The sequence below is a fragment of the Rhea pennata genome, chromosome 25 (assembly GCF_028389875.1).
Source record: "Rhea pennata isolate bPtePen1 chromosome 25, bPtePen1.pri, whole genome shotgun sequence".
Classification (NCBI taxonomy): Eukaryota; Metazoa; Chordata; class Aves; order Rheiformes; family Rheidae; genus Rhea; species Rhea pennata.
This window is the reverse complement of record NC_084687.1, coordinates 2,562,341-2,585,683: the sequence shown is the minus strand read 5'-3', so window position 1 is coordinate 2,585,683 and position 23,343 is coordinate 2,562,341. Positions and strand designations below refer to the sequence as shown.

The 23,343-nt window shown below is 67.9% G+C and overlaps 4 protein-coding genes across 6 annotated transcripts in view; 1 reads left to right on the top strand and 3 right to left on the bottom strand.

Annotated features, from left to right (window-relative positions):
* The window catches only part of SORT1 (sortilin 1), a 222,261-nt gene extending 215,096 nt beyond the window's left edge, over nt 1–7,165 (top strand). For all 3 annotated transcript variants that reach the window (XM_062595054.1, XM_062595056.1, XM_062595055.1), the window contains 11 exons: nt 1,216–1,371; nt 1,630–1,736; nt 2,294–2,396; nt 2,560–2,728; nt 3,015–3,205; nt 3,542–3,731; nt 3,882–3,998; nt 4,276–4,384; nt 4,674–4,780; nt 5,468–5,591; nt 5,711–7,165. In XM_062595054.1, the coding sequence (XP_062451038.1) occupies nt 1,216–1,371; nt 1,630–1,736; nt 2,294–2,396; nt 2,560–2,728; nt 3,015–3,205; nt 3,542–3,731; nt 3,882–3,998; nt 4,276–4,384; nt 4,674–4,780; nt 5,468–5,591; nt 5,711–5,725 (1,388 nt within the window). In that variant the 3' untranslated portion in view covers nt 5,726–7,165. The remainder of the gene's footprint in view (nt 1–1,215; nt 1,372–1,629; nt 1,737–2,293; nt 2,397–2,559; nt 2,729–3,014; nt 3,206–3,541; nt 3,732–3,881; nt 3,999–4,275; nt 4,385–4,673; nt 4,781–5,467; nt 5,592–5,710) is intronic.
* A 584-nt stretch (nt 7,166–7,749) lies between these two features.
* On the bottom strand, nt 7,750–13,931 carry LOC134150726 (copine-5). The gene is made up of 16 exons (XM_062594774.1): nt 13,918–13,931; nt 13,661–13,720; nt 13,525–13,588; nt 13,248–13,351; nt 12,814–12,918; nt 12,222–12,263; nt 12,069–12,144; nt 11,877–11,930; nt 11,728–11,789; nt 11,540–11,586; nt 11,243–11,424; nt 11,011–11,138; nt 10,843–10,945; nt 9,216–9,273; nt 8,857–8,930; nt 7,750–8,086 (listed from the first exon to the last, which is right to left on the bottom strand). The coding sequence occupies exons 2-16, from the start codon at nt 13,717–13,719 to the stop codon at nt 7,904–7,906; spliced, it is 1,341 nt and encodes a 446-aa protein (XP_062450758.1). The 5' UTR covers nt 13,720; nt 13,918–13,931; the 3' UTR covers nt 7,750–7,903.
* Nucleotides 13,932–14,188: 257 nt separating this feature from the next.
* On the bottom strand, nt 14,189–17,528 carry LOC134150740 (copine-5-like). Its single transcript, XM_062594790.1, has 6 exons — nt 17,440–17,528; nt 16,072–16,112; nt 15,952–15,998; nt 14,890–14,993; nt 14,352–14,391; nt 14,189–14,269 (listed from the first exon to the last, which is right to left on the bottom strand). Exons 1-6 carry the CDS (start codon nt 17,526–17,528, stop codon nt 14,189–14,191), a joined length of 402 nt encoding a protein of 133 aa, XP_062450774.1.
* A 2,082-nt stretch (nt 17,529–19,610) lies between these two features.
* Nucleotides 19,611–22,610, bottom strand: PPIL1 (peptidylprolyl isomerase like 1). Its single transcript, XM_062594957.1, has 4 exons — nt 22,541–22,610; nt 21,760–21,914; nt 21,451–21,519; nt 19,611–20,675 (listed from the first exon to the last, which is right to left on the bottom strand). The coding sequence occupies exons 1-4, from the start codon at nt 22,594–22,596 to the stop codon at nt 20,455–20,457; spliced, it is 501 nt and encodes a 166-aa protein (XP_062450941.1). The 5' UTR covers nt 22,597–22,610; the 3' UTR covers nt 19,611–20,454.
* Between the last annotated feature and the right edge of the window lie 733 nt (nt 22,611–23,343).

Sequence of the window (23,343 nt, the reverse complement as noted above, 5' to 3'; positions counted from 1 at the left end):
CCAGGCAGGGCTAGGACTTTCTCGTTAAGACGTTACTAATTAACAGGCAGAAGCTGCCAGAAACCTTGTTCCTCTTTGTGGTGTGTAGATCCGTTCTGAGGCAATGAGGGTTTCTCCTCTTCCTTCAGTTCCTCTTTCTAAGCTGTGAACTCATGCGCTTCTCCATTCAGACAGCCAGTATCTCCTTGCTTCTCCTTCCCTCTACTGGCGCCTCGTCCTGGTTCCCAGGGCTAGGTCATGGCTGTGTAGATCTTGGAAAGTGCAATGGAAATAAGTGGCCAAGGTGGGCGATGTTAAGGGGACGCAGCCATGCGTGCTGGGAGTGTTCTTCCCACCCTGCGGTGACAACCCCGGTGTCCCTGCGGGGATTCCCTGCAGACGACAGATATTTGCAACCTCAGGGGACAAGAACGGGTTGGTTGCAGGGGGAGATGGCAGCTTCAAGACACCCATGGGCATTCACTGGCATTTCTAGCACTGACCCCAGCCTTGCAGTGGGAACCGAAGCTGCACAGTCGTCCCTCTGCCCTTCCCCTTGCCACCCTCTGCCGTCCCTGCGGGGTTGTGCGTGTCGGTGGGAGGTGCTGTGACCATCTGAGTTCTGTCACTGATCGTCCCAGAGACCACAGGAGATGTCGGGTCTTAAGAGTCAGGAGCCATCCCCAAATGTTGGGAGCGCTGGTTCTCCTCGCCTGAACTCACCGGGAATCAGCTCCCCCGAGCAGAGCCTGGCTGCCTGGCTTCGGTTTGGCAGGGACAGATCAGTGCTGGGTGCTGCTTTGAGCTGTTTGCAGAGGAAAGGGGACTTGTCCCTGCAAGGCAGGGCAGTGTCACCGCTTGCCCGGAGACGCGAAGAGAGCGACTCATGCAGAGTCGCCTGTGCAAAGGTGGCAACAGCGTCCAGAGTTGGACTTGAGTTTTGGGAGCCCTCAGCCAGCCACAGAAGTGTGGACTGGAGCAAAACCAGAGCAGTAGCACCCGCCAGCTCTGTCCCATGTGAGGGGCACCTCAGCTGCCCCTCTCTGCAGCCCACCCCAAGCCTGCCCTGCGAGTCCCTGCTCTCCAGCCTGCCCATGGTGGGACATGGCTGGAGCAGCAGGCTCTTAGCAGGCTGTAGGTGGAGAGACGGAGACTGCACGTCTGTTGTGGTGCCTTGGAGCAGGCTGCCTGCTCCCTGACCCCACGGTTATTTCTGTCCCATTGCCTGTCTTGCAGATACAGGTTTTGGCACCATCTACACCTCTGATGACCGAGGCATCGTGTACTCCAAGTCCTTGGAGCGGCACCTCTACACCACCACTGGCGGGGAAACAGACTTCACCAACGTCACCTCGCTGCGGGGCATCTACATCACCAGTGTCCTCTCAGAAGGTGAGCGACCATGCGGGTGGCCGGGCTGGGCCATCCAGGCTCCGTCCTGCTCTGTGCGCCAGAACGGGGGCTAAAGCCTCCCCGGGGCTGAGACACGGCACCTGCGGGATTGCGAGGGGAGCGCGACTCCCGTTGCAGCTGCCTCGGGGCTGGAGGCACAGGGCTGGGGAGCAGCCATTGCCCGTGGGCCCCACAGGCAACACGGAGCCTGAGGACGTGCTCCGCACCCTCCCAACTGCTCTTCCCTCCTCCCACCAGACAACTCCATCCAGTCAGTGATCACCTTTGACCGTGGCGGTGAGTGGGTACCGCTGAGGAAGCCAAAAAACACCACGTGTGACTCCACAGCAAAGAACAAGGAAGAGGTGGGTCTGTCTTGCGATCCCGTTCCCCTTGGGACCAAGGTCACCCTGTGGGGAGCTGCTCCCCATGGCGCAGAGCCAAGACACCAGTAACCCCAGGGCCCTGTGGTGATGGCAGTATCTTGGCTCTGTGTTGCAGGGCTGATCTCTCCCTGCCAGGGGTGGGATTTGGCCACAGACTTCTGGGCCCTGCTCTGGGTTAGGGAAGCACAAGGATGCTGAAGGACAAGTGGGTTCATCCAGCAGCCGCAGCAAGAGGTGCTGTGGAGACAGGGCCAGCTGGGTGTGACCCAGGAATGGGTCATGGGTGGCACCTTGAGGGGTGTGCGAGAAGCCCTGAGTGGGCTGGGGGTGCTGGGTTGTTCCCGCTGGGTGTTAATGGGCAAAGGGTCACTCCTGGAGAGACCGTCTGGCTCCTTGGCTTTGCCTTAGGCTGACGGTGCCACTGCTGGAGTTGGCCGCAGTGGGGCTGAGCGAGCTGGCAGGGTTGTGCCAGCCACTCACCCCCCACACACATGTCTCCTGTTGCTCCTGGACGGGCTCTTCTCTTGCATTTGCAGTGCAGCCTCCACATCCACGCGTCCTACAGCATCTCCCAGAAGCTGAACGTGCCCATGGTGCCACTGTCCGAGCCCAACGCCGTCGGCATCATCATCGCCCACGGTACTGAATGTCACTGGCCAGGGGGAACTGGGCTCATTGGGGATGGTGGGTCACAGCCAGGTCCTACCAGGGGACAGTGCTTGCCACTGGCACCCATGGTGGGAGGGGAGGGAGAAGGACCCAGGTTCACGTCCCTCCAGCTAACACCGTCCCCTTCTTCCAGGGAGCGTCGGGGGGGCCATTTCGGTGATGAGCCCGGATGTCTACATCTCGGACGACGGGGGCTACACGTGGGCACGGATGCTGGAGGGGCCGCATTACTACGCCATCCTGGACTCCGGCGGCCTCATCGTAGCCATCGAACACACCAGCCAGCCCATCAACGTGATCGAGTATGCACAAACTCACTCCGCTCTGGTTTGAGGCAGCGAGGGGTCTTGCTGATTTGGGGGGGCCCGAAGCCAAGGGGGAGCTGGGGAATGCTTTGGGGGGTATCTCGCAGACAGCACGGGTGTTTGCCCCTCTCAGGCCCTGAGAAGAAGTGTTGTGGCCCTGTGGGCCGCGGGTGTCTGGTGTGTCTGCAGGTCTCATCCCAGCCTGTGTGTGAGGGAGGGATGGTTTCTGGGCAGCAAGTGCCCCTTGTTAGCTCTGGTCCCCAACCGAACTCTTCCTTGGCAGGTTCTCCACAGACGAAGGCCAGTGCTGGTATAAGTACACCTTCTCCAAGGACCCCATCTTCTTCACTGGCCTGGCGTCCGAGCCCGGAGCCAGGTCCATGAACGTCAGCATCTGGGGCTTTCGGGGCAACTTCCTAACCCGCAAGTGGGTCTCGTACACCATCGACTTCAGCGAGCTGCTCAGCCGGACCTGTGAGTGCCTCCTGGAGACAGGGTAGTTGCGCCCAGGCAGGCTGGGGACGGCTGGTGTTGGGCTGGGGGACACGCTTCTCGCCCCTGACGCTCCTTTGCCCTGGTTCGGCGTGGCTCGGTCACCCTTGGTGCCGAGCCATGGGGACGGCGTGAACCAGGGCGAGCTGTCGAGGTTTCTGCATCCCGATGGTTGCTGGTGTCACCCTGGGGTGAGGCTGCCTCCCCGAGCGCGGAGCGGTGCCGTCTCCAGGAGCGCGGCTGGGCCTGCTCACCCAGGCCGTGGTGCGGGCAGGCAGGCTGCCCGTGCGCCGTGCGGCTGAGCCCTCTCCGTCCTAGGCGAGGACAAGGACTACACCATCTGGCTGGCTCACTCCAGCGATCCCAGTGACCCCAGTGACGGCTGCATCCTGGGCTACAAGGAGCAGTACCGGCGCCTCCGCAAGTCCTCAGTGTGCCAGAATGGCCGGGACTACACGGTGACCAAGCAGCCATCCATCTGCCCCTGCACTCTGGAGGACTTCCTCTGGTAGCCTTTGATTTTGCACCTTGCGCTGTCCCTCCCCAGGTCATGCCAGTAACGAGTCCCTTGGCCTGGCCGGGGCCGCCTGTCTCTTGTGGGTTGTGCTCTGGGACTCCAAGTGGGATCTGATCTCCCTCTTTGCTCTTCTGCCCGCAGCGATTTTGGCTACTATCGCCCGGAGAACCAGTCTGTCTGCGTGGAGCAGCCAGAGCTGAAGGGACACGACCTGGAGTTCTGCCTGTACGGCAGGCAGGAGCTGCTCAAGACCAGCGGGTAAAGCGTGTTTTCACCCCTTGCTCCTCCTGGGCCAGCTGGGTTTGGGCAGGACTGATGCTGTCGGGAGGTGAACTGGCTCGGCTTCGCTGGAACCAGGGGCATGGAGGAACATCGGAGTCAGCACAGGGGCAGTCACCGAATCCCTGGGAAGTTCTTTGTCCTGTGCCCAGCAGGGAAAAATCCTTTCTGATCCAGCACCCTCGATCAGGGCTGACCTTGCTGAAAACAGCTGGGGATATTCCTGCCAGCGGATCAGGTATCATCTCAATTCCAGGTACCGGAAGATCCCAGGAGACAAGTGTTCAGGAGGGGAAAATCCAAGCCGGAAAGAGACCGACCTGAAGAAGAAATGCACCAGCAACTTCCTGAGCCCCAGCCAGCTGGTAGGTGACAGCGGTGCGGGACGGGAGAGGTGACGGCAGTGAGCCGGGGGCCCTCTCCTGCCAACAGCCGTGCGGCTGATAAACTTCCTGCGGTCACCGCTAAGCTGCCGGACTGCTCCACCTAAATCTGCCCGGGCCCTCTTGGAAATTATCTGCCCCAGCCTGGCTGCAGGCTGTCGAAAGGCTTTTCATCCCCCAGGACCCGGGGGCTGGGCGTGTTTCGGTGGGTGAACATTAAAATCTCGCGGCTGTAGAAAAATTCTGCACCGGTTCCTCGTCTCCTCCGCAGGCAGCGTCCTCCAGCTCCACTCCCATCATCCTGGCAGTCGTCGGCCTGCTGCTCGTCACCGCCGTGGCCGGGGTGCTCCTCATCAAGAAATACGTGTGCGGGGGCAGGTGAGGCTCCGTCCGCTCCGGCACGGACAAGCGGGAGCCCTGCGTCAGCTGTCTCGCTCCAGCCCAGGTCCTGGATAACCGCCTGCTCTTAGGCACAGATCTGTAGCTGCTTCGCTGAGCCTCTGCTCCCCTTTCCAGCAACGAAGGCAGCTACTAATTGCTTTGCTGCCTTGAGCTTTGCCTCTGACCTCACCGTAGTAGCTGCCGTGGGAAATCGGTTGCGTTGCTGGGCCTGGTGAGCGAGGTAGCACGGGGCTGGTTGCTGCTTGCTGGAAAAACATCTGCCTTCCTGCGGGGGCTGCCCCAGCCCTTGAGCCTCGAACGCGGAGGTGGAATTGAGTTGAAATAGTGCCCTTTCCTTGAAGAAAGGGGTCAGTCCCTGACTCCTCCCCGCTTCTCCCGTGCCGCCGGTTGGCGATCCACCTTCTCCGCTCCCTGGCCGGGCCGGGCCGGAGCGGGGTGCAGCCCCGCAGCTGGAGCAGGTCCACGCCTGCTGAAACGGCCGCGGAGCGTTCGCCTGCCCCCCGTCCTCTCCCCGCGCCGGGCAGCGGTGACGGCGTCGCCCGCCTTGGCCCTTGGCAAAAGGAGCGTGGCCAGGGCCAGGCAGCGCTGCGGCGCTGAGAACGGGCTCGCCGGAGGAGCGGGGGCCGCCCGAGCGCCTCCCTCACCCGCCTCTGCTCCGGCCAGGTTCCTGGTTCATCGCTACTCCGTGCTGCAGCAGCACGCGGAAGCCAACGGCGTGGAGGGCATCGACGCGCTGGACCCCGTCACGCCGGCCGGTAAAGGCGGTTACCACGACGACTCGGACGAGGTGAGCACGCCGGGGTGGGGGCCCGAGGATCCCCGCGCCGGCACACGGGACGACCTCGGCACGCGGGACCCTCTGTGCCCCGAGTGATGCCGCCTTCTCTCCCCCCCCCCCCTCCCCAGGACCTCCTGGAGTAGCGGCACGGCCGCGCCGTGGCCCGGGGATGTCGCAGCGCTGCCCGGCGCCTCCAGCCTCGCGAGCAGGCCCCTCCGCGCCGCCTGCCCCCCGTCTCGCGCCTCGCTGGCCTGCTCCTGGCCCGTCCGCCTCGGGCAGCACCGGCTCTGCCGCCCCGAGGGAGGCTTCGCTGCTGGGGTGGGGGGGGGACGCAGGCAGGATTTTAACTTAACTCTATTTTAATGATATTTCTTTCCAGCCGTTGGGGGTGGGTGTTTGGTCTTTTTTTTTTTTTTTTTTTTGGGGGGGGGAGGGGGCGTTGTATTTTTTTTAAGGACAACTAAATAGGAACGTGGAAGGACCCTTCACTAAGTGCTAGAGTTACTAGATGCAACTCCCCCGCGGGGAGCAGCGCCCCTAACCCCGCTCTAACAGGGGAAGCTCGCGGCGGCGTTCCGGCACCCAGGAGAGAGGCTTTCCTGCGGCCCCCCTTCCCCGCTGCTGCCCCCCCCGCCCCGTTTCTTCTCCAAAGCAATACGAGCCGGGCTGCCGGCGCTGCTCGCCGCGCGGGGCAGGCACCCAGCCGTCCCCGTGGCCGGGGCCGAGGGAAATGCAGCAATATTGGATTCGAGCTTGAAGATACCTTAACGAGAGGCCGGTGGGGCTCAGTCCCGAGCAGGAGCGGAGGCAGCCGGGGAGGAGCTGCAGAGACCGGCTGAGAGCAGCACCCTCCCTCCCCCCCCGCCCCCCCCATGGCGGGTAGGTCCCTGTCGCCCTTTGCTGGCAGCTCCCCCCTCTTCTCTCCACTGCTTTGAACCTGCCAGGTTTTGGTCCCAGCACTGTTACAGTCTCCTTACACTGGAAATCCCTGCGTGGGAGGCTGCTGCACCCGCTCTGCGGCCCTGCACCCTGCTCCCGGCCGCGGCTGGGGCCGTGCGCGGTGCCCTGCGCCGGGACGTGGGCGCAGCCGCCCTTGACGCCTCCCCGGCGCGACTCTGCCCCGCTCGAGCCCGGCGCGATGTAGCTTGTGCTCTCGGCACGGCCAGCCGGGGGGCTGGTGGTGGTGGTGGTGATGGTGGTGGTGGTGGGGAGTCTGCAGGACCCGTGGGAGGTGCAGGCAGAGCCCCTGCCCCTCCGGAGCTGTGCAAAAAACCCGCTTCCGTGCCGGCGCGGCGTTGCACGGCGCAGTGCGGCATTGCACAGCGTGGCACGGCATGGTGCACCGTCCCCTGCTCCTGGCGCGGCACCAGGCAGCTCGGGCCCTGGGGACAGAGCGTAACCCCCTAACGAAAAGCCATAGCCCGGCTCCGCAGGACCGGCTGCGGCCAGGCCTGGCCCAGGGGAGGGCGACCGAGGCCTGTGTAGAGTCCTGTAAATAAACCTGGATGTGTTATAACTTTGTACTGGTATTTTTCTGTATATTTGCAATGTTTGGGTTAGAAATAAAGCCAAAATGGACTTTGTGTGACCTGATGATCTGTGTGGGCGGGGGGGGGGGGGGGGAGGCGGCACAGGAGAACCAGCCCCTTGCAGAGGCGGTGCCGGAGGGGTCCCGGGCCCTGGGGAGGACCTGGCGGGCGCCTCGGCACAGCAGCGGCACGGGGAGGGATGCGCTGCAGCGGGAGAAAGGAAACAAAAAAATCAGTAGCAAAAAAGACTAAATTTATTCCAGTTTAAGGCAACTCAATACAGACCAGCTCACAGCAGACAGGCACGTGAAATACCGGGGCGACGGACTGTCCATGCAAGTAAAAAAAACTGCTGGGGGAGGGAGGTGAGAAAGGCCCCGCGGTCCTGCGGCCGTCCTGGCTAACGGCAGCGCGGGCGCCTCCGTCCCTGAGGGGCCGCGGGAAAGCCGGGGTTTTTTTATTTTGGGGTGGGGTGGGGTGGGGGGTAGTGCAGGGAGGGATCAACACCGCAGGGCAGCGGGGCGAGGACGCGGAGCCGGGCTGGCCGCCGCCGAGGTCTCCCCCAACACACACGCTCCGGGCACAGAGGCACCCAGCAGCGACCCGCTGTGACTTATTCCTTATAAAAGCCGGGGGCGGGGGGGGAGGCTTGGAAAACATCCCTGCTTGGCACCCATGGCTGGAGTCCAGCTCCCCCCCCCCCCCGCACCGGGGACAGAGCCCACCCAGAGCCTGGCGGAGGAGAAGCCCCCCAGCCCGGCCAAGGCACCGGTAGCGGGTGCCCGGGTGCTATCAGGGCTGGGTGGGTGCCGGGGGGGTCGGCGGGTCCGGGGGTGCCGGCTGCGGCTTGATGCCGCGGCCCTTCATGTAGGAGACGACCTGGTCGGGGATCTCGGCCAGGACGTCCTTGGCCAGGCGAGCCATGCTGAGCACGTGGTTGCCCGTGCGGTCGATGTAGTCGCGGAAGGGGACGAACTGGTGGGGAGAGCCGGGAGTTTTTTTGGGGGGGAGGTTGGGGGGGGTCACCAAGGGGGCTGGAGCCCAGCGTGCCCCCTCCCCCCACCCTTCCCAGGCTGTATTCCCATGTCCCGGTGTTGCCCCATGTCCTGGTGCATCCCTGTTGTCCCCCCCCGTCCCAGGGTATCCCCATTTGCAGTGTGCCCCCATGCCCTGGTGCATCCCCGTATCCCTACGTCCCGGCGCATCCCCAAGTCCTGCTGCGTCCCCCCCATGTCCTGGCCTGGCCCCAGGTCCTGTGGCACCCTGTGGCCCCATGGCTTGATGCAGCCCTGTGTCCCACCTGTCTCTAGAGCCTGGTGTGCCCCTGTCCCGTGCCCCTGTCCCCGTGTCCTACCATGGCCTGGTGCATCCCTGTATCCCAGTGCATCCTCCATGTCCTTGTCCCTCTCCAGGGCCTGGTGTGTCCCCAGGTGTTGGTGCACCCCCCTATCTGAGCCTGCCCCCAGATCCTGGTGCATCCCCAGAGCCTGGTGCGAGCCCCTGTCCCTGTGTCCCAGCCCGTCCCTGGGTCCTGCTGTGTCCCCACGTCATCATCCCTCCCTGGGTCCTGGCCCGTCCCGCTGGCCCCACGTCCCAGAGCCTCCCTCCGCGCTGGGGCGGCCCAGCAGAAACGGGAGGGCCGGGGCAGGCGGGGCGCCCCGACATGCTGCCCCGCACCCAGCCCCGGGGTGGCGGCGGGGGGGGGGACGGGGACACACACGCGCGCCCCACGGCATCGGCGTTACCTGCACGATGTCGCGCTCGGCCACCTTGCCCCGGGAGGAGACGCGGACGTCGTCGCCGTCCAGCTCCACCATGGCTGCGAGGGGAGAGGCGGGGGGGGGCTCAGGGGGCCGGGGGGGGCCACCGCGGGCTCCCCTTCGCCCCTTGCTCCCCCCTCGAAGCCGAGCCGCTTGCCGGCCCCGCAAAGCCGCCCTGCGCGGGTGCTTTGGGCCGCGGGAAAGTGGAGCAAAGCCGGCGGGGGCGGCGGGGGGGGGGGGATTCGTCAGCAGTAATTATTCCCGGAGCTTTAATTAGGTTTTTTTTCGGTGCGGGTGGGCGCTCCGGTGCCGGCACGGCCGGCCGCGGAGGGCCCGAGCCTTACCGTCGAACTCGGCCTGGCCGACGCCGACGATGATGATGGACATGGGGAGCGCGGCAGCCTGCGGAGCGGGAGACGGGGCGGGAAAAGGCACCGGCACCGGCACAGCGAGAGCAGCCCGGCGCCCTCCTCCCGGCCCCGGCGCGGGCGGACGCGATGCCGGGGGCGGCCGGGGGGGGTTGGGGGGCTCCGACTAGCCCTTGGGGGACGGGGGGCCCGTTCACATGCTCAGGGGGCTGCATCCCCCCCTCTCCCGGCGCGCAGCCCGTGCTCAGCACCACGACGTGCAGCCCGTGCTTGGTGCTGCTAGGTGCAGCCCGTGCTCAGCACCACGACGTGCAGCCCGTGCTCAGCACCACGACGTGCAGCCCGTGCTTGGTGCTGCTAGGTGCAGCCCGTGCTCAGCACCACGACGTGCAGCCCGCGCTCAGCACCACGACGTGCAGCCCGTGCTTGGTGCTGCTAGGTGCAGCCCGTGCTCAGCACCACGACGTGCAGCCCGCGCTCAGCACCACGACGCGCAGCCCGTGCTTGGTGCTGCTAGGTGCAGCCCGTGCTCAGCACCACGACGTGCAGCCCGTGCTTGGTGCTGCTAGGTGCAGCCCGTGCTCAGCACCACGACGTGCAGCCCGCGCTCAGCACCACGACGTGCAGCCCGTGCTCAGCACCACGACGTGCAGCCCGTGCTTGGTGCTGCTAGGTGCAGCCCGTGCTCAGCACCACGACGTGCAGCCCGTGCTTGGTGCTGCTAGGTGCAGCCCGTGCTCAGCACCACGACGCGCAGCCCGTGCTTGGTGCTGCTAGGTGCAGCCCGTGCTCAGCACCACGACGTGCAGCCCGCGCTCAGCACCACGACGTGCAGCCCGTGCTCAGCACCACGACGTGCAGCCCGTGCTTGGTGCTGCTAGGTGCAGCCCGTGCTCAGCACCACGACGTGCAGCCCGTGCTTGGTGCTGCTAGGTGCAGCCCGTGCTCAGCACCACGACGTGCAGCCCGTGCTTGGTGCTGCTAGGTGCAGCCCGCGCTCAGCACCACGACGTGCAGCCCGTGCTTGGTGCTGCTAGGTGCAGCCCATGCTCAGCACCACGATGTGCAGCCCGCGCTCAGCACCACAACGTGCAGCCCGCGCTTGGTGCTGCTAGGTGCAGCCTGCGCTCAGCACCACGACATGCAGCCCGTGGCGCTTGGTGCCCTGACGTGCATCTTGCACTCAGCACCGTGCTGTGCACCCATACTCAGCGCCACAGGCCCCGAGCGCCAGGGAAGATCCCGCTCCCCGGCTTGGTGCGTTTGCCCGATCCCGGAGCGGCACCGGCCTCCGAGAGCGAAGCCGGAGTGCGCGCGGGGGGGGGGGGGGTCCCGGCCCCACACCAGCTCTGCCCAAGCCTCCCCCCGCTCCTGTCCCCGCACATTGGGGACAAGGTGCCGGCAGCGCTGGGGGACCCCAAGGGACGAGGCGGTGGCGCAGGCCCCCCCCCCCAGGAACCCCGCCAGCTGGTCCCTGCACACCAGGACTGCTTGGGGCACCCCAGGGACCCAGCTGGCTGTTGCACCCTGTGGCACCCAGCGTCCTTGGCTTGCACCCAGCACCGCTCGGGGGCACCCCACGCCTCCGCCGCGCGGGACTCACGTTGACGATGGCCTCCTTGGTCTGCGCCATGTCCGAGATGACGCCGTCGGTGATGATGAGGAGCACGAAGTACTGGGAGCCGTCGGGCACCGCCGCTGCCGAGCTGCGCGAGAGGCCGTGAGCCGGCGGCCCCCGCGGCACCGGGCGCGGGGACAGGCCACGGCTTACCGGGCCACGTGGTTGACCACGGGGGCGAAGTTGGTGGGACCGTAGAGCTGGACGCTCTTGAGGCTCTTGTGATAAGCCTCCAGGATGCCCTCGATGCCGTTGCACGAGGGGTTGGCCGCGTCGCCGTTCTGCGGGACGGCCGGGGGACGGGTGAGGGGACGCCGCGGCCGGGGTGGGGGGGGACCCCCGGGAACCTGCCGTGGCCTCCCCACCACCACCACCGCGGCCTCACCAGCGGGAACTCATGGGACACGCGCCCGTCCGGCGGGATCTTGGCCCCGAAGCCGAGCGCGGGGAACATCTTGTCGCTGTCGTAGTCCTGGATGATCTCGCCCACCGCCTTGAGGGCCATGGCGTAGGCGTTGAGCTGGTAGGGGTTCATGTAGTGCAGCGAGGTGGACTGCGACGGGTTACCTGGCCGGCGGGGGGGGGGCAGCGGGCGTCACCCGGGGCCACCCGCTCCGAGCGGGACCGTCCCCACGCCCAGGTGCCCCGAACCCCCCCGCCCTCGCCGCCGCCCGGCGCTCACCGTTGGACGCCGTGAAGTCGATGGCCACCGTGAAGTTGATCTGGGTCCTTGGGGAAGCGGCGTGAGGCTCCGGCGTCCGACCTGCTCCCGGCGCTCCCCCCCCTTCCCGGTGGCTAGCGGGTACGGGGGGAGGGTGCGGGGGTCCCACGGGGATGGCGGCCCCCCACCCCGGCCCCCGAATCGCTCACCCGCCCTTGATGTAGTCCAAGAAGGTGTAGTCGGACTCCACGGCGAAGGACAGCAGTGTCACCTGCGAGGCGGCCGCGGGCTCAGCGCCACGGGGGGCACGTGAGACCCCCCCCCCCCCCGGCCTGCCCTGCGCGCTCCTGGCCCGTACCGTCCCCGAATTCAGGTACTTCTTCTTCTTCATCTTCTTCTTGGGGTTCACCACCTGGACGGGAGGATGAGGAGGAGGAGGAGGAGGAGGAGGGCGTTCGCCGGAGGTCCCTGGGCCCCGAGGCGCCGGCTCCGGCCCGGATCGCCGCCGCTCCGGAGGCGGCGGAGGGGACCAGCCCCGCTCCCGTCTCACCTCGTAGACGTTGAAGCGGCTCTGCCCCCGCGCCAGCTCCCGGTAGCTGGTGGTGAACTCGCCGATGAAGTCGTGGCTGCGGGGCGAGAGGGGCCGCCGTGAGCCGCGGCGGGCCGCCGGCGGCGCGGGCGCGGGCCGGGGCCCGGCGCTCACCTGCCGTCGCGGTCCCAGTCGTACACCTCCGCCTTGATGGGCCTGCGGGCGAGGACGCGGCGGCGGGTCACAGCCGCCCCGGGGGACCCCCGCCACGGGGGACCCCCCACCCCGGGGTGCAGCACCCGGCCGGGCGGTCCCCTCCGCCAGCGGACGCCCCACGCTCCCAGCGCGCTCCCCCCCCCCCCCCGCCAGGTCGGTTTGACGCCTCCGTGGTGGGCCTTCCTCCTCCTCCTCCTCCTCCTCCTCTCCCCTACCCAGGGTTTTTCGGCGGGATATTTTTATCCGCCGTTGCCACAGCAACGTCCGACACGGGGCCAAGCCGGCGGCGCCACGCGAGCCACCGCCTGGCTTTGTTCATTCGCCGCCGTCACCGCCGCGGAAACCCGGCGCCGGGCTTAACCCCTCCCCGCGGCCGCCCGCGCCCTGCCTCAGTTTACCCATCACCCGAACGGCCCCGGGCGAGAGCGGAGCGGGCAAAGCCGGCGCCCGCCGCTCGCCCCGGCGCCGGGCAACCACAAAGACTAAAGGGGAAGAGGGTGCAGAGCGGCGCCCCGGCGGGCGGGCCCGGGGCCCCGCGGGGGGGTCTCACCGGTCGTAGTCGCCGTTGCAGAGGGCGCGCACGGGGATGGCGAAGGCTTGCCACACCGGGTTCAGCGTGTTCCTCACCACCTCCGTCTTGTGGCAGATGGTGAAGCTGCCGGGACGGGGACAGGGAGTCACCTCGGGTGGGGAAAAGTCGCCCCCACCCGTAAAATAAATAAATAAAATTAAAAAAAAAATCACACTTAAATCCCGGGAAGCAGGATGGGGATGCACCTGGGGTTGGGGGGGGGGACACACGTGGGGATGGGAGAGGGCCCACGGCGAGGGGACGGGGGGTCAGGTCACCACGAAGCCACCTAGGTTTGGGGACACCAGGGACACCGCCGGGTTGGGGAAAGCGCTGGCTGGGCCCCTGCGTGGGGCGTCCCCAGCCCCGGGGGCGGGCGGGGGGGGGGGGGAGCGGGTCGGCGGCTGGCTCACGTCCCGTCTTCGTTGCTCCGGTAGAAGACCAGGAAGGGGTCGGATTTGCCGAAGAAATCCTTCTTGTCCAGCTTGTTGGCGCAGAACTGCAGCGTGGCCACGTCCTGGGCCGGAGGGACAGGGGAGGAGGAGGAGGAGGAGGAGGGACGGTCACGGCGCGTGGCCCTCGTCTTCCTCGCCCCGGTGCAAGCGGGGAGGAAGGCGCTGGAGACCCCGAGCCGGGGCGGATGGGGTGGGGGGAGGTCCCCAAACTCGCCCCCCGCCGAGCGCGACTCACCCGGCAGTTGCCCAGCTCTTCGGCCAGGAGGATGATGGTGCCGCACTTCTTCCCGGGGATGCCCCTGCCGGGAGAGGCGGTGGGTCCGGGGCGGCCGCGTCCTCCCCCACCGCCGCCGGGCATCGCCGGGACTCACCCGTTGGAGACGGCCGGAGCGGGTTTCCTGCCCCGGGAGTGCGTGGTGCCCGTCCCCATCCTGCCAGGACGCAGACGGGACGGGTGACGGAGGCGCCAGGAGCCGGACGCCGTGGGGAAACTGAGGCAGAGCCGGAGCTCCCGTGGCTCCGGGTGCAGGAGCATGGCTGGGGCAGAGGGTGCCGCAGCGGGCGAGACCCCCAACTCCACCACCCCAAGGGACGCCCCCGGCTCGGCTCGGCTCCCCCCTCAACCCACCTCGGCCAGGAGGCGCCGTGGGGCGGGGGGGGGGAAGCGGCACCGGCCGGGCAGCCCGGAGCCCGGCTGTCCGCGCGCGGCTCTGCTCTCCGTCGCCGGCACCCGGCGAGATACGGGACCCGGGCACGGGGCCAGGGTGCCCGTCCCCGTGGCGCCCGGCGGGGACGGGCCTGCGGCTGCGAGGAGCAGCGGGGCGGTGGGCCGGGGGCGGGGGGGGGGGGGGGATTTGTCCGGCATCGCCGAGCCAGAGGGGGAGGCTCCGGCCCCGCACTCACGTCAGGGGCTTCTCCAGGCGGCTGCCGGCCGAGCCCACGATCTCGCCCAGCGTGCAGAAGGCCTGGCCCAGGAAATCCTGCGGGAGACGGGGCGTCAGCGGGGCCCCAGCCCCCACCCCGGCCCCCACCCCAGCACCCACCGCCCGGCGCCCGGCTTACGTGCTTGGAGAGGTCGGGGCTCTTGGAGTCCACATCGTACCTGCGGGGACAGACGGACGCCGCGGCGCCTTGCAGCGGGGACGGGGACAGGGATGGGACACAAGTGGGGCTGGGGCCGGTACAAGGATGGGAACAGGGACAGAGCTGGGGACGGGGATGAGACAGAGCTGTGACAAGGACACAGGTGAGACAGGAATGGGGGAGCCGAGAGTGGGACAGGGAAGGAGATGGGGACGGAGACAGGGATGGGGACGGAGAGGGGGACCAAAATGGGATAGGGACACAGATGGGACAGGGATGGGGACCTGGGCGGGACAGAGATGGGATGGGGACGGGAACAGGCACGGAGACAAGGACGAGGCAGGGATGAGGATGGAACCGGGGATGAGACCGGAGCCGAGATGGGACGCGGACGCGGCTGGGGCAGGGATGAGGCAGGACCGGGCACGGGGACAGGGGTGGCGATGGGGCCCGGCGCGGGGAGCGGGGCAGGGCGCCCGCCCCGGCCGGGCGCTGCCGGCGCCGGCGCCGCACTCACAGGTCGAAGCGCAGGTTCTGCTTCTCCTCGAAGAAGTAGTCGAGGATGAACTTGCGCACGAAGTCGGGGTTCAGGGTGTTGTCGATGACCTCGGTCCGGCCGAACTGCCGGGGCACGGCCGTGAGCGGGGCGCGCGGCCCGGGAGGGGGGACGCGGGGACGTATTTAGGGACGGGGGGAGGGAGAAGGGGAGGACGGGAGGGACGGAGGCGTTCGCGGCTGGAGGGGGCAGGAGGGAGGAGAGAGATTGGGACCCGAGGGGACCCCGGGGCCGCAGGGGACATGGGTAGCAGGAGGGGACCCGAGGGGACCTGGGCACAGGGGACCCAGGTGCCCCCTACATCCCTCAGCACGTACTGCCCCACCCACTCATTAAGCCTCCCCTCCCCCCCGCACCCAGCAATTAAACAGCTGCTAATTAGAGGCCGGCTGGTGCAGAGAGCCCCAACCCCGCGGCCAGCTGGCTGCACACTGTGTGCTGATTGGCTGCCCGGCCAGCTCCCCAACATGCTCATTGGCCAACTGGTCAGCACCCCAATGTGCTCATTGGCCGTCTGACCTGCACCCCAACGTGCTCATTGGCCGGCTGGTGTGCATCCTGCCACGCTGATTGGCTGGCCAGCTGCACCCCAGCACGCTGATTGCCCAGTTGGCCAGCACCCCAGTGCACTGATTGGCTGGCCGGTCAGCACCCCAACGTGCGGATTGGCTGGCCGTCTGGCATCCCAACACATTGATTGGCTGGCACCCCAACATGCTGATTGGCTGACAGATCAGCACCCCGACACACCATTTGGCTGGCTGGTCAGCACCCCAACGTGCTGATTGGCTGGCTGGCACCCCGAAACACCGATTGGCTGGCTGGTCGGCACCCCAGCGCTCTGATTGGCTGGCTAGCACCCAGACACACTGATTGGCTGGCTGGTCAGCACCCCAACGCGCTGATTGGCTGGCACCCCGACACACCGATTGGCTGGCTGGCCCCCCAGCATGCTGACTGGCTGGCTGGTCGGCGCCCCAGTGCTCTGATTGGCTGACCGTCCCCCCCCCCCGTGCCACTCACCTCCCGCCACTGCTTGCTCTCGGCGCCCTGGGTGTAGAGGACGCAGACTGCGGGCGAGAGGCGGGTGAGGGGGGCCGGGGCGCGGCGGGACCCCCCGGGCCCCCGCCCCGGCGCACTCACGCGGGTCCGACTTGGAGAACGTGTCCTTGTCCAGGAGGCGCCTGCGGGGCACAGCGCGGCGTCGGGCGGGGAAACCGAGGCACGGCCGGCCGCGCCGCGCTTCCCACCACTCTCTGCTCCCCCAGTGCCCCCCAGTGCCCCCCAGTGTTCCCTCCAACCCCAGCACCTCCCTTACACCCCTGCATCCCCAGTGCCCCACACCCCAGCCCGCTCTGCTCTCCCAGTGCCCCCCACATGCCCAGCGCCCTACATCCTCTGTGCCTCCCGCTCCCCCATTGCGGCCCCACATCCCCAGTGTCTCCCAGTGCCCTATCACCGTGCCACCCCATGCTCCCAGTGCCTCCCATAGCCCCAGTGCCCCCCCCTGGTTCTCCCAGTACTCCCCATAGCTGCCTCACTCTCCCAGTGCCTGCAGCACCCCCTACTCCCCTGGTGCCTCCTGGTCCCCCAGCACCCGTCAGTGCCCCATGCTCTCCCAGTGCCTCCCAGCGCTCTGCTGCAATGCCCCCCTGCTCTCCCAGTGCTCCCCATAGCCCTGGTGCTTCCCAGCTCTCCCGGTGCCCCCCAGCTCTCCCAGTGTAATCCATAGCCCCAGTGCCTCTCAGCTCTCCCTGTGCCCTTCATAGCCCCAGTGCCTCCAAGTGCACCCCATAGCCCCAGTGCCTCCCAGCTCTCCCAGTGCACCCTATAGCCCCAGTGCCTCCAAGTGCACCCCATAGTCCCAGTGCCTTCCAGCTCTCCCAGTGTACCCTATAGCCCCAGTGCCTCCCAGTGCACCCCATAGCTCCAGTGCCCCCCAGCTCTCCCAGTGTACCCCACAGCCCCGATGCCTCTCAGCTCTCCCAGTGCACCCTATAGCCCCAGTGCCTCCCAGCTCTCCCAGTGCACCCCATAGCCCCAGTGCCTTCCAGCTCTCCCAGTGCACCCCATAGCCCCAGTGCCTTTCAGCTCTCCCAGTGCACCCTATAGCCCCAGTGCCTCCAAGTGCACCCCATAGCTCCAGTGCCTCCCAGCTCCCCCAGTGCACCGTATAGCCTCAGTGCCTCCCAATGCACCCCATAGCTCCAGTGCCCCCCAGCTCTCCCAGTGTACCCCACAGCCCCAATGTCTCTCAGCTCTCCCAGTGCACCCCATAGCCCCAGTGCCTTCCAGCTCTCCCAGTGCACCCCATAGCCCCAGTGCCTCCCAGTGCACCTCATAGCCCCAGTGCCTCCCAGCTTTCCCAGTGCACCTCATAGCCCCAGTGCCTCCCAGCTCTCCCAGTGCCCCCCATAGCCCCAGTGCCTCCAAGTGCACCCCATAGCCCCGATGCCTCCCAGCTCTCCCAGTGCCCGCAGCTCCCTCCGCCCGCCGGTGCCTCCCGCCTACCTGCAGGACACCGTGAGCTCCACCTTGGTGGCCGGGACGGGGCCGGGGCCGGGGCCGCTGCCCGGTTCCGCGCCGCCCAGCGCCGCCATGTGCCGGGCCGGGGACTCGGGGGGCTCCGCGCCGCCGCCGCCGGTACCGCTCTGCCCCGCCGCGGCCCCGCTGCCCCGCGGCCGCCGGGCCGCAGGCTCCGCCCCGCGCGCCGGTACCGCCCGCGCCGGCCCGGGGGCGCGGGGCCCGGCACCGCCCCGGGGCCGCCCCCGGCACCGACCCCGCTGTCACACGGGGCTGCCGGGGCCGCCCCCGCTGTCACACGGGGCTGCCGGGGCCGCGCCCGGCGCCGCTCCCGATACCGCTCCCGACCCCGGTATCACGCGGGGCTGCCGGCGTCGCCCCCGGTATCACACGGGCCCCCCGGTACCGCCCCGAGCTCCCAGCGTCGTCCCCGGTACCGCCCCCCGTAGGCTCCTGGTGCCGCCCGGGTTCTGCCCCTGCTGTCGCCCTCGGTACCACCCGGTGGCTCTCGGTACCGTCCCCGGTACCGCACCGGTGCCCACGCTGGTACCGGCCCCAGTACCGCCCCTGGTCGCCCCCCCGGGTACTATCCCGGCCCCGCTCGGGGCTCCCAGCGCCACCTCCGGGGTCCCTGGGCCCCCCGCCGCTACCCTGCTCCCCCAGCGCAGCCCCCCAGTGCTCCCAGGGCCCCAGGGGGCCGGTGCCTCCTCTTCCTCACCGGGGCCCGGCCAAGCTGCGGGCAGCCCCGAAAGCACCCACGGGCCATGGCTTTGCAGCCTAGCCCAGTGCGGAAATTCGGCCCGCCAAAGCATAATGAGCTCGTTAGCGGAACGAGTTCGTTAGCGGCACGGCGAGGCAGCTACGCATCACCACAGCGCGGTCACTCCTGGCCATGCTGGTGGGGGTCAGCACCATGTGCTGGCACGGAGACCGCACGTGCCAGCACGGGGACACTGCGTGTGCCAGGGTGGCACCACCGTGTGCCGGGGCGGCATCAGGATGTGCCAGCACAGGGACACCGTGCGCCGATGTGGGGACTCCGTGTGCGCAAGCATAGGGACACAACGTGCCAGCGTGGAGACACCGTGTACCAGCATGGGGGGGACAACATGTACCAGTTTGGGGACACTATGTAGTGTCGTGGAGACCGTGCGTGTCACACGGGGAAACCGTGTGCTAGCATGGGGATACCATACACTGGAGTGGGGACGCTGTGCCTGGGCATGGGGACACCACGGGCTGGTACGTGGACTCCATGTGCCAGCACGGGGGGAGCACCACGTGCCAGGGTGGTGACACCATGTGCTGGCATAGGGGACCCTATGTGCTGGCCTGGGGACCCCGGGCGTGCCTGCGTGGGGGACCACACATGTTGGCCTGGGGACACCACGTCCTGGCATAGCGGGGCACCACTGGGCTGGTGTGGGGACACCATGGGGAGAAACGGGGGGGGCGGGCAGCACGTGCTCACGTGGGGAGTGTGCTGACATGGGGACATTGTGCCCCCTCGAGCAGCTGAGACCAGGGTGACCCAGTGCCTCCTGACGTGACGGGGAGGGTCTGGGGCCGGGGGACATCCCCCAGGGGTCCCAGGGGTGGGTGCTATGACACTTGGGGGTACCCGGGGACATCGAGGACACGGCTGGCAAGCAGCCAGGGCCTGGGCTGGCTCCGGGGTGCCCGTGGGGCGAAGCCGCATCCCGCGGGCGCCGCGAGCCCCGGCACCCGGCTGCCGCTGCAGCTGCTGCCCCGGGGGCAGAGCCCGGGGACGCGGCGTGCCGGCTCCAGGCGGGCAGCCAAGGGCCGGACGGGGCGGGGGCAGGGGGGGGACGGCACCCAGCTGCAGCTCGGGGGCTGCCCACCCTCGGCACGAGGCCAGCGCCGCCCACGCCGCGTGCCTGGGACCATCAGCAGGGACACGGCCACGTTTCCCCCCCTACTCCTAAAAGCCTTGGGGCACACGGGGAACCCAAGAGCACTGGCCAAGCGGGCGCAGCAAGCCCTGGGGACAGCCCCACGGCGAGGGCAGCGTCACGAGCTCCTTCGCCTCTCCCCAGGGAGCAGACAGGGCTCTTCAGCGCGTCTGCCCTTCCCGCTGGTTTTTAACTAGCTGCCGGGGTGGCAGCCCGTGCCCGGACCCGCCACCGTTCACCCCCGACTCGTTTTTAATTTGTTTTATTACAAAACCTGAAGCGTTACAAAATGCACCAAGGAGCAAAGCCTCTCCCAGATCCCCGTAACACACCCGTCACGCAGCCCTGGCTTGGCTCAGAGCACTCAGCTTTCCAGCGAAGTCTGGAAAACATCCGTCTTCCGCAGGGATTTTCCTGCCGGAGCCTGGGTCAAGGACGGATGGAGGTTGAGACCCCAGCGCCGAGGATGGCGCGGTGTGGCGAGAATAACAGCCGGGGCCTGGTGCCAGGCTGCTCCCCCGGCGGGCGGACGGGAGGCTCCAACTGGCCTTTGGCCAACTCCTGGGAAAGAAGCTGAGAGCCCCCAGAGCCCCACCTCCAAGAGCTCGTTAAAGCCTCCCTTTTAACAGCAAAAAAAGCTTCAGGTGACATCCAGGACCAGAATTTTCCCGTTCCCAAAAAAGTCAGCTCCTGGCCCGCCACAGAATCCTTGCGGAGATCAAGGAATCATCCTCCAAACCAGCCTGGCAGCAGGAGCAGCAGCAGGAACATGCCAACCTCCTGCCGCTGGCGCTGCCCCTGCTGCTCGCGGTGGACAGGAGGCCAAGAGGAGCCAAAAGGACCTCGGAGGCAGCAAGAGAGACAACAGACCTGGCCGGCTCCTGTCTCGCTCCTTCCCCAGCTGAAGGCTTCATCCTTGAACGATGCAGATTGCAGACTTCATTCTCTTAACCCCCTCCCACCCCCCTGCACCTCCCCTTTTGGGGAGGGAATTTGGCCCCACATCACCTCTAATGTCCTCGGAGAGCTTGCCTTCCCGCTGGGGCCACCTGCACTCGCCCGCCAAAACGCCCCAGTGCCCCCGGCCCCCCTAACCCGAGGGAAAAGCCTTCAAGATCTTCACGTCGTCGACGGGGCGATCCTGGGCGTTGGTCTCCACCATGCCGACGCGGTTCACGATGCCGATGCCTTGGCACACGCGCCCGAAGATGGTGTGCTTCCCGTCCAGCCACTGCGTCGGTGCCAGCGTGATGAAGAACTGGCTGCCGTTCGTGTCCGGGCCGGCATTGGCCATGGCGAGGATCCCCGCACCTTTAAAGGAAGGAGCTGCGTTAGCGACGGTCCGAGAAAGAGCTCGACCCGCTCCTACGCGGGCTCCGTCTGCTACCAGCCCCGCCTCCGTGACCGCAGCCCCGGGGACAGATGCCCAGCGAGGGCATTTTGGTGGTTTCAGCCCAAAGCGCTGCTCTTCCTGGGGCTGCCTGATGAGACAGCGTCGGAACGACGCTGGAACAGATGAATGGAGACGCGGGAGGTTTCACGCCTGCAGCCTTTCGAGCTAAGTCCCACAGCAAGGGGAAGCACGAGGAAGTGTCCCGGAGCACGCTCGCTGCTGCAGTAACACGCTCGGCATCTGCTTTACCTCAACTCAAGACAAACACCACCAAGAAAGCACCGTATTCACCTGGGGCGTCTTGCAGCACTGCCCACAGAGTCTACACGTGGCAGGGGTTGAATTTACAGACTTCCCAAAGGAAAATTAACTGGAGACCAACTCAAAAATCCCAGCTGCAAACACCCTGAGAGCCCAACTGCCCAGGCACCAAGGAAGACGGGCGCAACGGGGGCACTGCTAGCACCACCAGCCTGTCGAGGAACTCCCTGCAGTTAACGCTCCACATTTCTCACGCTTTTCTCTCTGTGAATTGCCTCGCTGTGGCCTCCTGCCAATGCCAGGTGAGTTCCCCACGCTGCTGCTCACCCAGCTCTAACCCCCATTTACTCATTAAAGGAAAGGAAACATCAAACAACCCCAAACCCGCGTGGCCAAACACCCGTTACGCTAGTCCTTCGCTCCAACACGGACCTGTGAACTTCAGCTCCGGGTGAAGTTCGTCTTCAAACTGCTTCCCGTAGATGGAGGCGCCCCCTCTACCTGCCAGCGGGGAAGAGCAAGGAGCCGGTTGAGGAACATCCCAGGGCCACCAGGAGCCACCCCCTGGCCTTGGAGAGCGGCATTTCCTCGAGACAGGTTAGCTCCGCCGCGGGACCGGATCTCAGCCAGCGCCGTGTTTCGGAGCAGCCGGTGAAGGCTCGAGGCTCTCCGTGCCGAGAGGCCCCTGACCCCGCTCTGCGGGGAGGCGTGTGCGGGGGGACACGCGCGGCGGGGGCTCACCGGTGCCCGTGGGGTCGCCGCCCTGCACCATGAAGTCTTTTATAACGCGGTGGAACTTGGTGCCGTTGTAGTAGCCGCGGCGGGCCAGCTCGGCGAAGTTCTTGCAGGTCTTGGGCGCGTGCTTCCAGTAGAGCTCCAGGACGATGGCGCCCATCCTGCAGGAGCGGGGTGCGTTGGCGGTGCCGGGCAGCTCCCCGCGAGTGCGGGGGGGCGGCAGGCACCTCCAGGCACCCCGCGCCGGGGGCAGGGCCCACGCCAGGGTGGAGCGGGGACTCTCCAATACCGGGAGGCGGAGGGGACACGGGCCCCGGGGACTCTCCGGTACCGGGGGGAGGCACTGGGGACTCTCCGATACCGGGAAGCGGAGGGGACACGGGCCCCGGGGAGTCTCTGGTGCCGGGAGGTGGAGGGGACACGGGCCCCGGGGACTCTCCGGTACCGGGGGGAGGCACTGCGGACTCTCCGGTACCGGGAGGCGGAGGGGACACGGGCCCCGGGGACTGCCGGGTCCCAGGGGAGACACCGGGGACTCCCCAGTCCCGGGGGACCCTGCCCAGCACCGGCGGGGGCGGGGACTGGGGACCAGGTGGTACCGGGTGGGGGCGGGACAACGCAGCCGGTACCGGGGGCGGGAAGAGGGGAGCGAGGGGCCGCCCGCGCGGGGGAGCGGGATGGCCCAGTGCCGGGGAGGGGGGAAAGGAAGGGAAGGGAAGGGAAGGGATGGGAAGGGAAGGGAAGGGCTGCCCGGCACCGGGACGGAGCCGCCCACCCCCCCCCTTACGTGGTCTCCAAGGAGACGGCGGGAGGCTGCCAGGAGTCGGGGGGGACGGCGGCCATGCTGCTCCCGCGCCGGAAACGGCTCCGGTAGGACCCGTCGCCGCGGCGCACACTTCCGGCGTGGCCGGCGCCGCGGGGCCCCCAGTGCTCCCCGCCCCCCCCACCGAGGGCCAATGGGAGCGCGCGGCTGTGGAGCGGGGCGGGGTAGGTGGGCCAATGAGCGCGGCGGGCGGTAACGGGGCTATTGTGACGCAAGGGAGGGAGAATTCGAATTGGGGCACGCCCCCGGCGGCGGCCCCGCCCCCTGGCGGAGCGGCAGCGAGGCGCCGCCGCCGCGCACCGCGCGCAACCCACGGGGCACCGCGCACCGGGTACCGCCCACGGGGCACCGCGCACCGCCCACGGGGCACCGCGCACCGGGCACCGCCCACGGGGCACCGCGCACCGTGTGCAGCCCACGGGGCACCGCGCACCGCGCACCGTGCAAGCAGGTACCGCGCACCGGGTACCACACACTGCGCACCGGGTATCGCGCACCGGGTACCGCGCACCGGGCACTGGGTGGTGAGCGGGGGCGGCCCCCGGGGGAGGCAGTCGGCATCGCGGGGACCGGGCCCCGGGGTTGGGCTGGGAACCGGGTCCCCCGGATCGGGGCGGGGGTTGGGGAGGCGGGGGACACCGAGAGCGGGACCCCGGGCAGGGAACGGCAACGAGGCCCCCGGGACCGGCGGGAGGGACCGAGAGGCCGGGCTCAGGGTCACCGGCACCGGGGAAAGACCTGGGGGACGAGGCGGGGGGAGCCAGGAG